This window comes from Mya arenaria, chromosome 3 (genome assembly GCF_026914265.1).
Source record: "Mya arenaria isolate MELC-2E11 chromosome 3, ASM2691426v1".
Classification (NCBI taxonomy): Eukaryota; Metazoa; Mollusca; class Bivalvia; order Myida; family Myidae; genus Mya; species Mya arenaria.
Window position 1 is genome coordinate 47,595,659 of NC_069124.1, and position 14,771 is coordinate 47,610,429.

The 14,771-nt window shown below is 35.0% G+C and overlaps 1 protein-coding gene across 1 annotated transcript; it reads left to right on the top strand.

Annotated features, from left to right (window-relative positions):
• The first annotated feature begins 2,655 nt into the window (after positions 1-2,655).
• Positions 2,656-10,389, top strand: LOC128226077 (S-adenosylmethionine-dependent methyltransferase Rv2258c-like). Its single transcript, XM_052935971.1, has 5 exons — positions 2,656-2,846; positions 3,097-3,290; positions 3,534-3,665; positions 4,915-5,141; positions 9,892-10,389. Exons 1-5 carry the CDS (start codon positions 2,656-2,658, stop codon positions 10,387-10,389), a joined length of 1,242 nt encoding a protein of 413 aa, XP_052791931.1.
• The last annotated feature ends 4,382 nt before the right edge of the window (positions 10,390-14,771 follow it).

Consider the following 14,771-nt stretch of genomic DNA (forward strand, 5'->3'; position numbering starts at 1 on the left):
CTATCGGTTGAGATATTGGCGCAAACTCATACATATTTTTTAACGAAATACACCACTTTATTATTTCAAAACGACATTGGATATCACTCGATCTGTAAACCATTTTGCAGGTCTTTGCAGATGGTAACGACATCAAAAAGGTGTATTAGCCCTATATTATTGCCAAAATCTAAATGGTGCAAGCCTTCATTTTCTTAATTTTATTTAAAAATCCGAACCAGAAACCAAGATGGCAACGCCTTATTTACCAATTTACCAGACCATGTTCGTTTACCAATATATGGTATAAAATCGGTAGATTCTACCTAAAAAAGACTACCAAGAATCGGACTGAAGTTCGCGCCTAAATGCTACCCTACCATGTTCGCTGCCCGAATTTGGTCGCTTCCATAATTTGGTCGATGACGTCATCGTCAAAGCACACGAGGGTCGGCCGCCATTTTGTTATATGGGATTCGAGACGTGCAGAAAATGGAATTTACATATATGATATTTAAAGATAATAATAAGACCTACGTTCGAATATTGTCTCTTCATGACTGAATCGAAACAGTTACTTTATGTATAGCATAAACAAATACACTGGCTAAACTATAATTAAGGGAAGTCGCCGTGTAAGACGATTAAGTTTCTCAAAGTGGGATAGCATGCTCCGGATTTACACAGTCACAAAATCGATACTATTATGCTAGCACAAAAGAAATAAAGTAAAACGTGTACCAGCGGTTGGATTATTCGAAACGAAAAACGTTCTATTTGGATAAATACGCGTCTTACTCAACGAGTTTTTATCGGTAGGAATGATATTTTAAGCTTCTCTATGTTATGCATGCGCAAAGTTTGCATGTCAGTCTGTTTTTAACGTGTTTTTTTTTTTTGGGGGGGGGGGGAGTCCGTTGTTTTTCAACCTCCCGGTTCTTTCGTAATGGCGAATTTCAGCTGCTGGTCGGTGCATTTTGTTTGAATATGCCGTAAAGGTCAATCATACTAGCATAAAAGTTATATTTTTCTTGTAGATGGTAATCTTACCTTATCAGAACTGTAAACATTATTAGATTAACTCAATTATTTTAGGAACTATGCTCTATTGATTAGGTCCGTTTGGAATTAATGATTTTTTGCACATGTTTACCTTATATTTTTTTATATATTATACTAATTTTCTTTCATGAAAAATTGTGGAATAAATTTTAAATGACATATATTCACTATTTTGACCAAAATAAATAATAATAATAAAAAAAATATATTACTGTATCCAGGCAATGTGACGAGCACCTTTGGTGTGAATCAATCTGAAAGTTATTTCTTACGAACATACCAGAACTTTTGTCTTTATTGACAGCCAAATGTAGCATTGGCTCGAACCATATAAAATTGTCTCATGGTCGAATTAATGATTACCAACAATTTAAAAAAATATTTTCCGAGTATGCATTAAATTTTCAAGGCATGCTTTAGGCTAGTAGCCGTTATTCGAATACCTCCGACTAAATTGTTTTCATGCATTAATTTAGCTGGCCACATTCATATTTATTCAAACATATTGCAAAGTGTTGCAACCTTTGCAAATGGCATGTGTAACAGGCGTATAGAGTGTGCTTTGAATGCGATTGTCAGCGAACTTTGGGAAGGAAAAAGTGATGTTTTCGCTTTTGGAAATGTAGTATGTCTCTTTCACAGTTTAGTGGACTACAAATGCAAGATATCACGAAGGTTATCTTTCTTGAAAGTGACATATTCAATTCTTGTGCAGAAGTAAACGAATCATTAGTCAAATCTACAATGTCTGTACCTCAACTGTGTATGTTTCACTTAGAGGTTTAATGTCAAAATGACTACTTTTGAGAGGACTGGTCTGGACTAAATGCTCGGGCAGTATTTTTACCATGCATTATAGGATTTTCCAAAAAGACTTGCCATGGAGGTTCACAATTATGAGGCGAAAAAAATGTAAATTTCACGTATGTGTGTACGTCTGTCCGTCTGATCTGACCCTTGCACGAGCAAAGTAGTATTTTCAAGATTTGACTAATTATGCGTTGACTTCTACACAAAATTGGAGCACGTCACTTTCAAACAAGATAGCATTTCCTTGCTCCTCGTCTCGTTTTTTTTTTTGTTATGTCGCGATACTTGGGTAGAATTGAGACAAACCCAAATAGAAAGTTATGCTACCTAAATAGCAAAACATGTAAAAAGTGTTTGCATTCACATTGTATGCAGGTGCTGATACATACTCATTTTAAGACATGCATAAAAACTATTGTAAAAAGGCAAAAGTTTGCTTAAATTGTCATAAAATGTGCAAATTGCGTGCATATAAAACTAGCTGGGTGTGCTTTTGATTGCCAACTGACTGACTCAATAATTCTTCAAGTATGACATGTTAGTAGGATAAACATTTTTGAAGTTTTACATTATGGATGGTTATACTTTTTGATGACCTCTATTTTAACGCTTACACATTTTACGATTTAGAAGCAAATAATAGGAGATAGTTAACCAAATTACATTATACCTGGATATTTTTCTGTTGAGAAGAAAATAGTAAGAAGCAAGATAAAACCATTTAAGAATATTACATTAAGAGAAGTTTACTGATACAGCAATTAAAACGTGTTTTGTATTTTAGTTAAAACTTAAATAGTCTCAATGGCTACGGGGGGCAAATATGGAATGGACCAGGACGCGTTCAGCCAATACCTTACAGGCATCTACGGGGGTGGGTGTGTCATGCTATCTGTTGCCATTGGGCACGAGCTGGGACTCTTTAAGGCCATCTGTGAAGCACCGGGGCCATTCAGCTCGGAGGGCATCGCTGGAAAATTAAATTTCAAACCAAGGTATAATGCTGGTTAAGATCGCCATTTCTCCATATTTCTATGTTATGCTTTTACAGAACGTCATTGGATTCTAGCTGTTGCTTTTGTGTGCGGAATATAATTACTCATTTTTACACTATTAAAATACACGAATGCCAGAGACATAAAATACAGCGATAAGTACAACTATACCTGGTACGTACCTTTAGTCAGTGTTATTCCCTGTTTCTTCGGAAAAAAGTGTCAGAACTCGCATATACCATGTGTTTAGGTATACGAAAGAATGGCGTTCGACAATGGTAGCCGCTGGTATTCTGCAGCAAGACCGGAATTCGCGCCTCTACAACGTGCCCGAGGGTCACAAGTCCGCCCTACTGAGAAACACGGGATTCGCACCAATCCTTATCAGCCTGTCCACCAGGGCCGACCTCATCAAAAAGTGTTTCCAAGAGAATGGGCCTTACGGTAGTATACACATTAATTATAACTGAAATGGTAGGAATGATAGTGATGTCCAATGTCGTTTTAAACAAAAAGGTGGCACAAAACGTTAATACAATTATGCAGGAGTTTACGCCAATCTCAACCAAAAGATACGTCCATGTAACATTTAAGAGCTGCGCCATAGCCATAGGCCCTTACATTTAGTTTGAAATTATTTTAGAAGGTACGATACTTGATCACGTTAAATAAGAATTCTCGTTTCAGGCATTAGTTTTGCAGAAAGCCCTGAGTGGTTTGAGTGGTTTTACAGCTTCCGGGGCCAAACGGTCGAACACAAGGTGAACACCGTGATTGTACCTGTGTGGAAGAAACAGTCAGACATTGTTCCACGTCTAGGTGAGTGTGTGACGGTAGCAGGACATTACGGCGCTATATATATTGTGACAAGCGTGCGTGGAATAAATGTTTAAATAATTTACCCGAACAGAAATTGTCATTCTCAGATTCAAATGGCATTGACTTTATCCAAACTTTTGATTTAAAACTCATCAATGTTCATGTGAATACATACATTACGTTTTATAGTATTGGAATCCTCACTTATCGATTCGGAATTCGTTATAAATGTAAAATAATAATAATAAAAAAACGTCCTACCCTTAAAATCAAGAACTTCGTTAATCTTAAACATAAACCCAAGTCACACAAAGCCTACTACTGACAAACGTCGCTAGGCGAACAGTGGTTTTTAGAAGACTTAAAATATGTTGCTGGAAATACTTTATGGGCCTGTTTCATGTTGTATTTTATCGGCGATAGGATTAAGACCAGTTTTGTGGCCCTGAAGTCTTTACTGCTGCAGGTGAACATGTTGCCGTCAAAAGTGGCCGTCAAAAGGTTATAGTTAGTCTTATTTCAAATTTTTAATATTGAAATTACTATATGTATATAGTAACACATTTGTACAGAGTTTCGGAGGTAAATTACATGACTCGGCGATTATTAGTTTGCGGCCCTACCCGGAAATCGATAACAGTTTTGCCTGTTAAACGTTCGCACGTGAAGTGCAGTTCTTGCTACGTTATCCGAATTTCTTTATTAGACACTAGGGCCAATTAACCTCCAATTATTTCCGCCGGTGTCTTATCACTGACGGGAAGCTAACTGGTTCCTGGATGACGCCGAACTGAACATCGCGATTTTCTGGCACCGTTACCAGGAAAAGGAAAGAGACATTTGCGGTTGTCATTACTGCAGCTACCCATACTCCAGATGAAAAAAATACTTCTAATTCAGCAGCTTGTTGAATTATGAGAATGTGTCCGGACTGCCCTGAAAATAAACGTGAACAGGTTAACTTATACCGTTCGAGCATCGGCGACCACTTGCCAACCAGTCAAATATTTTCGTCGGTTTCCGACGGTCATTTGAGCGGTTGCTGGTGGTCAGTTTCAGTCGCTAGAGATTGTCGATGATCCATGCAAATTCTGGTCATTGTCGGTCTTCACTAAGTTGAAAAAAATGCGTGCCAACAAAAAGTCTTATATTGTTTTAGTGCCATTTGTTAAATTTTGTTAAAGTAATTATATTAAGGGCATTTCTTTGAAAGTAAAATAGTGTTATAATCTATTTTTCTTTCTATCAGAAAATGGTATCAATGTGCTAGATCTCGGCTGTGGGCCTGGAAATTTTACAAACATTCTTGCACAACGATTTCCCAATTCCACTTTCGTTGGGCTCGACTACTCGGACGCTGCTATTGAAATAGCCAATAGAGACAAGGCCAATCGGGGTTTATTTAACATGACTTTTATGATGGGTGACGCATATAAACTGCCGGATGACTGGACGGGCGACTTCGATATGGTGCTCGTTTGTGACTTTCTACATGATTTAGGATTTGGGAGGAAATTCAGAAGGCTGTCCTGGGATTCAAAATTAACTGCGAGTATTCAATAGTCGTTACAGAAACAAAGTGTTTTTTCTATTGTACCCAATAATTAACAAATCTCTTAACAATATTACATTTCCTATAATGTACATTATTATGTTGAAAGAATTTATTCTTAAACGAAAGTGTCTGTTAAACATTCTTCGTTTTTGTCATAAACACGAATAAATCTATCTACGAATAAATCTATCTATAAACGCCGCAAATATAATATGGCTTAATGACTATTCTGAATTAACATAAACTCAATTAATAAATAATCCGGATTTTATTAAACGTTATTATTTATTTGATTATTGTGTCTGTCCGTCCGTGTTTGTAGCCAATCCTAATCTTTAATACCAATGCAAGGATATTAATGCCATTTGGGCCACATGTGTACTGTAAAAAGCTTAACAAAAGTCAACACTAGGTTAATAGTTTAAACCTTTCTTTTCGTATCCCTTGTGTCCAAATATTCTGCTCAACACGCACTAATGTTCGAACTGCGCAAGTCTATGGTCAATATCCCAATGTTATATATCCAGTGCCCGAATTATTCAAACATATCGGTGTATTTTTAATGGCGTTTTGAACCTTGAATTAATTACCAGAATTCACGGAAATTGATGTGACGTCTGTTTAAAGCATCAGTCATAGTCAAACCAGTATTATGATAACATTTTTTAGAAGCGAAACCTTGTAATAAACTGAGATGCCAAAATACCTATATGTCGTCTATTTAGGCGACACAAATACTGCATATTGTTATGACTTAGTTAAGTATAAAATAGAAGATATATATTTTTCATTTCCTCGTCGAGAGCATATTTAGTACATTTCAATAAACTTTAATTTTTGTCGAAAGAATACAAATTATTACTTTGCAAAATAGTGGCCAATCTCCTTCAGTTGAAATTGCATTGTGAGCCCAGTATTTGAATCCAACACGACCAATTTAAATATGATACCATTTGAGAATATCAGTCACATCACTAGAATTCTGATCGATTCCCCTGCAGTTTCATTCCTCTCCGATTTCAACTTGAAGTTGTATTTAATTCGCAACACATGTATCAGGATGCATCGATTTGATTCTTCCAACCTTTCGCGCTTGAATCAAAAATATATTTAGCTAGGTTTACAGTTGAAAGAAACTATTTATACCATTGTATTAGTTTGATTGTAGAGACAGCTACATGAATATGTAAAACACTCTAAAATGTATTTCCTATGAACACACTCATACGTGTGTCTTTATTGACAGGCAAATAAAGTTTTGGCTCGAACCATATGCAATTGTTTTAATATTTATATGAAAAACTACAGAAACAAGTACTGTAGTCAAAATTTAAAACAACCCCTTTTGATGGCCAAGAGTCAACACCAAAGACATAGAACACAGAAACAAACCATCACATACCAGAAACATGGAGCAACAGCACACAAATCACACTACATATGTAATATATTAAGCGTCAAGGGGTGTTTATTATTAAGGAGCGTAAGGTAACGCCTTAGAACGGTCAGTAAAATGTGAATTAACTTGGGAGTTTTCAACTGGTTTGCGTGCACAACCTCACTCTTATCTCAACAATCCCGAATAATGTAAAAACATACATGATAAATCAAAGAATGCATTAACTTGAGGAAACTTAATAACAAAACAAATACTAATAAACTAGTAAACCCCAAGTACTTTTTTGATATGGGATCCCGACCCTATCTGCTGATGAAGGAATACATTTAGAGTACATAATGAAAAAAATATGCAGTTATTGTTTGAAACTCAAGAATCCGACTCTGTCTGCATTAGCAAATAAAAGGTTTAAAAATATGTGAGCATAGCGTACTTGTACTAAGTCTAGGAACAAACAAAGAAAACAGTATTAAAAAACAAGATATATTTGCTAAAATCTTCCTCAAAATGATAACCCTAAGTAAAATTTTAAGAAATTGACGACACACACTGAAACATTCCGAGTGAGCCACACGAAAGGAAAAACGGTTTTAAAGATAACAGGAATCTGCATTTTTTAAAATTAAATTAAATGACTGAAAAGTTAGTTATGTATTCACGGACGCTATATTCAACTTTGTTTCATTTGTATAAGGAATTCATCCTCAAAATCCAGAAGACAAGTACTCTTTAAAATATTGCCATTATGAGTATATCCTCGGCTTAAATAAGAACCAAGCAAATTATTGAGTATATCTGCGCAACTAGCTGCTGGAAACTTTTTAAAATTACGAGTTTTCTTTAAACAAATCACCATAAAAATCGGGATGAGCAAAACTGTTAGTAATCAGCGATTTAAGACTACTTTTGTACTTACATATAATATTATAATGACCATTAAAAGATTTTGCGAAAGTTTTCCTTAATTTATGATATCTGAAAAGTTTACTACTAGAGCTGAAAATTTTGACATCTGTCCATATTCTAGCGAACAATTCATTAGCATTATTCGTACAGGCATATATCAAGTTCTGTAAAAAGCCCTGAGTGGTTTGAGTGGTTCAATTGTTACAGGAGCGACATTGGCGAACACACATGGAAGCAAGTCACGCATTCCATGTCTAGATGAGTGTATGACGGATTCAGGACATTTTGGCCTCTTATCCTGTGTGACAAGGGTGTGTCGAACAATTTTAATGTATTAGTTAGCTATTTCAGCTTCCCAAATGACATTGGCTATAGCCTTCTTTAACAATCTTTAATGCAACGTGGCCATATAACTCTAGTCATTATTCATTGCAAGTATACTTGCGTTCTCTCCCCTCCTTCGGTTGGACTGAGTTTGGAACTTTAATGGACGCAAAACTTTGCTTTAGTTAACCATCGTATGGTGTGTTTATTGCCCAGTTGGTAAGATTAGTATAATGTGTAAGCAGGAAGAGCCAACCATATGCTGAAGTTTAATGTAATGGATGTTTGTACCTTTGCTGAGGTGATAATGATGTCCAATGTTGTTTTGAAACAATGAGGTGGTACATTACGTTAATTAAGTAATGTATGAGTTTACGCGAATATGCCAATATCTCAGCCGACAGATACGTCCAAGTAAAAATTTACGAGCTGCATTATAGCCTTTTTTCACTTACTATTAGTAATGAGTAACTTCAGAAGGTACTATGATTGATAATAATTAATTAGTATTATCATTTCAGGCATTAGTTTTGCGGAAAGCCCTGAATGGTTGGAGTGGTTCAGCGGCTTTCGGAGCAACTTAGGCGAACTCACGATGAAGAGCGAGATTGAACCTACGTGGATGCAGCAGTCAGACATTTTATTCCACGTTTAGGTAAGTGTGTGACGGTATTAAAACATTTCGGCCCCTATCCGTTTTGCCGAGAGTGTGTCGGACAAATATTTAAATAATCTACCCCATCAGAAATTGTCACACTCACTTCCAAATTGCATTGTCATCATCCAACGTTTCCTAAAAATTCAATAAACCACTGCCCATGTGAAAACATACAGTACGTTATTTAGTATTGGAAACCTCAATTATCGAGTCAGAACTCTTTATATAAGTATAGTACATTCCACCTCTGAGATGAGATGAGATGAGATGAGACCAAGAACTTCATTAATCTTAAACTTAATCCAAGTCACACATAACCTACGACTGATGAATGTCCTCCAGCCAACATTAGTTTCTAAAAGACTTCAGAAAGGTTCCTGAAAATATTTTATGGGTCTACGATGTAATGTAATTGCTCGGCGACTGGATTAGGACCATTTTTCTGGCCCGGAAGTCTTTTCCGCTGCAGATGAGACCTATTGCCGTCCTAAGTGGTCGCCTAAAAGGTTTTATTTTATATTATAAGCTATGTTACTGCAAATTACTATGTATAGTAACACATTTGTACAGGGTTTTCGAGATAAATTGCATGATTGGGCAATTATCAATTATGCGGCCCGGGTCGATTATCGATCATTGTTTTTATCTGTATAAAGTTTGCACGTGAATTCAATTTCCGCTTTTAAACGAACCTGGTGACTTGCGAAATCATGAAGTGCAAATATGTTTTATATGAAAAAAGGGCGGCAAACACAGTTTATAAAAGTCGACTTCGACTCTGGTCGTCATGATCCAATCGGGCCAATTATGACTCAACAGCCCGGCTTTGCCATGTATTAACCTCCAGTTAATCCGGTTGGTGTCTTATCGCGGACGAGAAGCTGACTGGTTCCTGGCAGACGGCGAACTGAACGTCGAGCGTTTCGCGACGGTCAGGCAAAGTTGCTAGGAAGACGAAAGAGACATTTGCGGTTGTCACTTGTGCCGCTATCGTCACACTATAAAGTAATTCATTAATCAGCAGCTTGATAAATATTGTTCTGGAAAAAATCTTGAACGGGTTGACTTTCACCGTTCGAGCATGGCAACCACTCGCCAAACAGTCAAATATTTTCGACAACCGGTATCTGACGGTTTTGGTCGCCAGAGATTGACGTTGATCCATGCAAATTCTGGTCGTTGTCGTTCGTCACTTAGTTGTAAGTTATGTGTGATTGAACAATGCGTCTGATATTGTTCCATAGTCATTTGTGAATCCCTGTAAATGTAATTATATTAGGGGCATTTCTTTGAAAGATAAATAACGATCTTTGTTACAGAGAGTGGTATCAAAGTGCTTGATCTTGGTTGTGGGCCTGGGAATTTTACAAATATTCTTGCACAGCGATTTTCCAATTCCACTGGGGCTTGGGCTCGATTTCTCCGACACCGCTATAAAAATGGCCAACAGAGGAAGGCCGATCGTGGTTTATCCAAGGTGACTTTTATGATGGGTGACGCACATAAACTCCCGGAAGACTGGGCGGCCCACTTCGATATGGTGTTCGTATATGACGTTCTACACGACTTGACACACCCATACAATGTGTTAAAACAGATTCATCGAATTCTGAAACCAAATGGATTTCTCAGCCTGATCGATTTCGGTTTTCATAGCGACCCGGTAGAAAACGCTGGCGACATGACGGCCGCCATGTACTACAGCTGCAGTGTTTTCAGATTATTGGCCTCTTGTATGACAGAGGAACTATGGGTCGGCTTCGGTGCGTGCTGGGGTCGCGAGGAGATTCAAAAGGCTATTCTCGGAGCTGGCTTCCAAATCAATGGCGAATCTTCGCCAGTCGTTATCGAGAAACATTTTTTCTTCTGTTGTACCAAGTGAATATATATATATATATATATATATATATATATATATATATATATATATATATATATATATATATATATATATATATATATATATATATAGATATATAGATATATATATATACATGTTGCATGCTTGTGTTGAAATTGTTTTTAAATGAGAAAGTTCATTTAAATTACATATTCTTCAGTTGGTAGATGGTTATAAACTATTAAATGCATACAAATAATGCTCTAATTTACCATTTTCTCTGATGCCTATAAAATTACGTTTGGTTCGGGTTACCTGACCCTACCTACGAAATAAGCGACGACCCTAACTCGTTAATAGTCAGTTGATGAACAAAAATGAGTGTGTGTTTTAATAGTATAAAACCTTTAAAGCTTTTTACAAAATATTAATTTAACGCCATTCTCCAGTGATAGCAATAACGTTCTTACATAAAGCCTCATAAAAAAGCCTACTTAATTGATTTAATATGACACTAAACGTCAGAATGCTTTGAATTTTTGTCTCTTACTTTTTGCATCGGAATAAAAACATATAGAGTTCAAACTATTTTTACCTGTCCGTTTAAGTTGGAATGTAGAGAAAGCTGTTAGCTGGAACGAATCATGTGCTGTAGTTATTTCAAAGGAACAAACCAGGGGCTGTATTCATAAAGCATGTGAAGTCATTTCTAACTAAATTCGATTTCTTTAAACTTCTACAGTGAAATAAAATGAAAGGTATAACTCTTTTTAACATTAAAGAGTTTTTTTTCTCAATAAGGTCAATGAAAATTATGTATTTTGGAAATTCTTAAGTTTTATTTCATATGGCTAAAGAGACACTAAAATTAGTAAAGTGGCGTAAGTTAAGAAATGACTTAAAAAGTTTAATGAATACCACCCCAGTACTGGTGTCTTTTTAAAAGGGACTAGATACCAGATGATACGATTGCAAGAGAAAAAAAGAAATTTAAAACAAAACATTTTATTCATAGCTTTGTGTACAACGCTCTGATGTATCAAATCGCTTACGACACATGTATCTTTCGCAGTGTTTGCGTGTTATTCCAATTCAAAATTGACCGGGTTTGTCTACCACGTAAATATCAGAACATTGAAAAATAACGTCGCTTATTAACATTTGTAATTTATTTAGAAAGTGTGCAGGAAATTAGCTGTAAGAAGAGCTAGAACGAAGTATAGCTAAAATACGATTATATCTTAGCTTAATTAATCACATTTTGAAGCTACCCAGAAAACATTTTTGTTGGCGCGATGTCAGGCCGTTAAGGAATATTTCGTCCAGCCGATATCGGATATGCAACATGGCTAAACATCGGGATATTCATATATAGCCGACGTTTAGCCAGCATATTGTCGATATTCGAATCCGTCCATCTTCTCACACCATTGATTGGTCATTATCAATGACAACAGAACAAGATACTTAAAAACAAGGTTGAGCATCGGTTGGGTTTCGGAGAGAAAATACTGATAATGCAGAGATAATCTCAACTTACACGCATATTGTATACTTACAACTGTCTACATAAGAAAACAAGCTATTTGATCTTACAAATGCTAATTATCATTGCTTTAAATAATCAAACAGCTAGGATTATAACAGAATGTGGATAATACCCCCCGCAACGCCTAATGTATCTTAATCTTAAATTAGACATATTTAAAAACCTTGGTAATATTCTTTTTATCATATTGTCAAGAAACCTTTTTCTCTCTGTACTTTTTTAAGGGATATACGAACGGTTTATATCAATGCTATATTGTAAGACGAGTTAGTTTTGTAACGATTCTGTTCCAATTTTCGCTATTTTTCGAAGGAATAGACCCAAAATCAGAACCTACCTCGCATTATTACTTATTAATAATGAATTTGTGTGTTTATATTATTGTGCATTTTGTTAATTGAAACGCCTTATATGAAAAGGTTATTATACACAATGCATCTGATGTGTATAAAATGTGCATTAAGTAAAACATCAGAAATAGTGAGTAAAGCATTAAAGGCCAAACTCTTGTATATGTATTAGTAAAACAAACGTACCGATTTGTTGTTTTGATTGAAAATACTTTAGAATATTATACAATGTATATTTTTGCGTGCGGCAAATCAACAGCCCGCATCTTTTTCATATATCATTTCTGATTATAAATACATAGACACACAAAATAAAATTAAAACATAACATTTTCACTTAGAAATAAGGTGCCAATGCACCTAAATTTAAAGTTTATTTGAGCAATGCAGTAAGCATAAATCAATCTTATTTAATGATATCTAATGCATCCGTGATATAATTAACACGAAAAGAAATACAATAAATTAACACATTAATCAATCTGATAAGATTTTGATACTATTGAGTATTGTTCACACTCTTTTTAACAACATTACACGGTGCTTTTCAATTTACCTTTTTTGAAAACCTATATCATGATTATTTTTAAATGAAAATAAACATATGTAAATGTATACCCGAAATAGAAATCAATAAATCACACCTTTAGCTCTAATACAAATAGCTAATATTGCTTACACATCATGTTTTTACAGCAATTAAAAAAAATATCAAATGAGCTAATGGTCTAAAGAAAAAAAAAACACTGATACAAACAAAGAACATGTTTTATAATGCGTTATTCTTTCTTAGTACAATGATTTTGAGCTGGATGTTTTTGGCTTATGGAGACGAAAATAGCAACTCTTAATGTTCGTGGTTTAGGCAATTATCAGAAACGGAAACGCATGTTTGAATGGCTTATAACTAGTCATTATGATATATGTATGCTTCATGAGATACACTGTAGGAAGGTTTTGATTTAAAAATGGAAAACAAAATTGGGGGCTGATGGCATATTCAGCGGAAACAAATCAAATAGTGAGGGTGTTGCATTTCTTTTCAACAAAACACAAGATTGAACTAAAACAAGAAACAAATTTGATATGAGGTAGAATTTTAATTGTTGACATAACAATACATGACTCAGAACTTTCATTGATTAACATATATGGGCCAAATAAAGTTGAACCACTTCTGTTCTTGCAACTTGAAAATTGTATGCTTAACAATAATGGCAAAAGATTTATATGGGCCAAACTTTAATACATTTTAAACAAAAACATAGTCAAGAAAAATGGCAAAACTGGAACTCATAAAAAATGCAGAGCAAAATATTTGAAATGTTAAGCTCCTCAAAGTTAAGAGAGACTTAAACATCCCGAAAAAAAATACATGGCACTCGAACACAAAACCTCACATCCACTGTAAACTTGACTACTGTTTAGTTTCCGATGATTAAATGAACATTTTAGAAGAAACTACTATACAGTCCGGCTATAAATCAGACCACTGACTGGTGTCAATTAGTTTAAACACGTCTAAGATAAAAAAAAAAGGCCAGGTGTATTTCCAAATAAATGACTCTGTCTTATTAGATCCAGTTTATCAAGACAGCATACAAACTTGTATAAAAGTAATAACACCGAATGCATTGCAAATACCCTATGGAAACTGATAATGGGTTCAAATAGGAATGAAACAATTAAGTTTACAACTCATCTAAGAAAGATTAAAAAGAATGAGAAAAAAAACAACTACAAAATGAAATACAAACATAAGAAACAAAACTCAATCTGAAATATGAAATTGAAATTACCATAACTAAAAAAACAAAAACTAGATGAAATAACACAAACACAACTACATGTAAACGTATTAGGAGCTAAATCAATTCACGTTGAACACAACGAAAAGAACACGAAATATTTTGCCAACCTTGAGAAGAAACGCGCTGAAGGAAAATCAATAAATAACTCTAAAGGTTAAAAACAAAAGAATATCAGGTATAGAAAACATCCTAAACGAGGAAGTTAGATATTACACAAATGTATACTCTAAAGATAAACAAATTAATAAGGAAGATATGAAACATTTTCTAGAAAACCCTTACAGAACACTTAACGAAGATGAAATATGTGCGTGTGATGGCCTTTGACCAGCTACGAATATGAACTAGCCCTAAAAGATATGCAAAACAATAAAAGCCCGGGTTCTGATGGATTAACTGCATAATTGAAGGAAACCTTTTGAAAAGACATACAACAATACCTTATTAAATCACTTAACTACTCATTCACTGCTGTACAATTAACACAACTACAGAAACAAGGGTTTATAACACATATACCAAAACTAAATAAGGACCTTGATGAGTTAACAAACTGGAGACCCATAAATTTACTAAACGTAGATTATAAAATTGCAACTAAAGCCATAAATAGTCGAATAAACAAAGGCTTACTACCAATTATAAGTCATGAACAATCTGGGTTTGTTAAGGGTAGATATATAGGAGAAAGCGTTAGAGTAATTTTTGAAATCA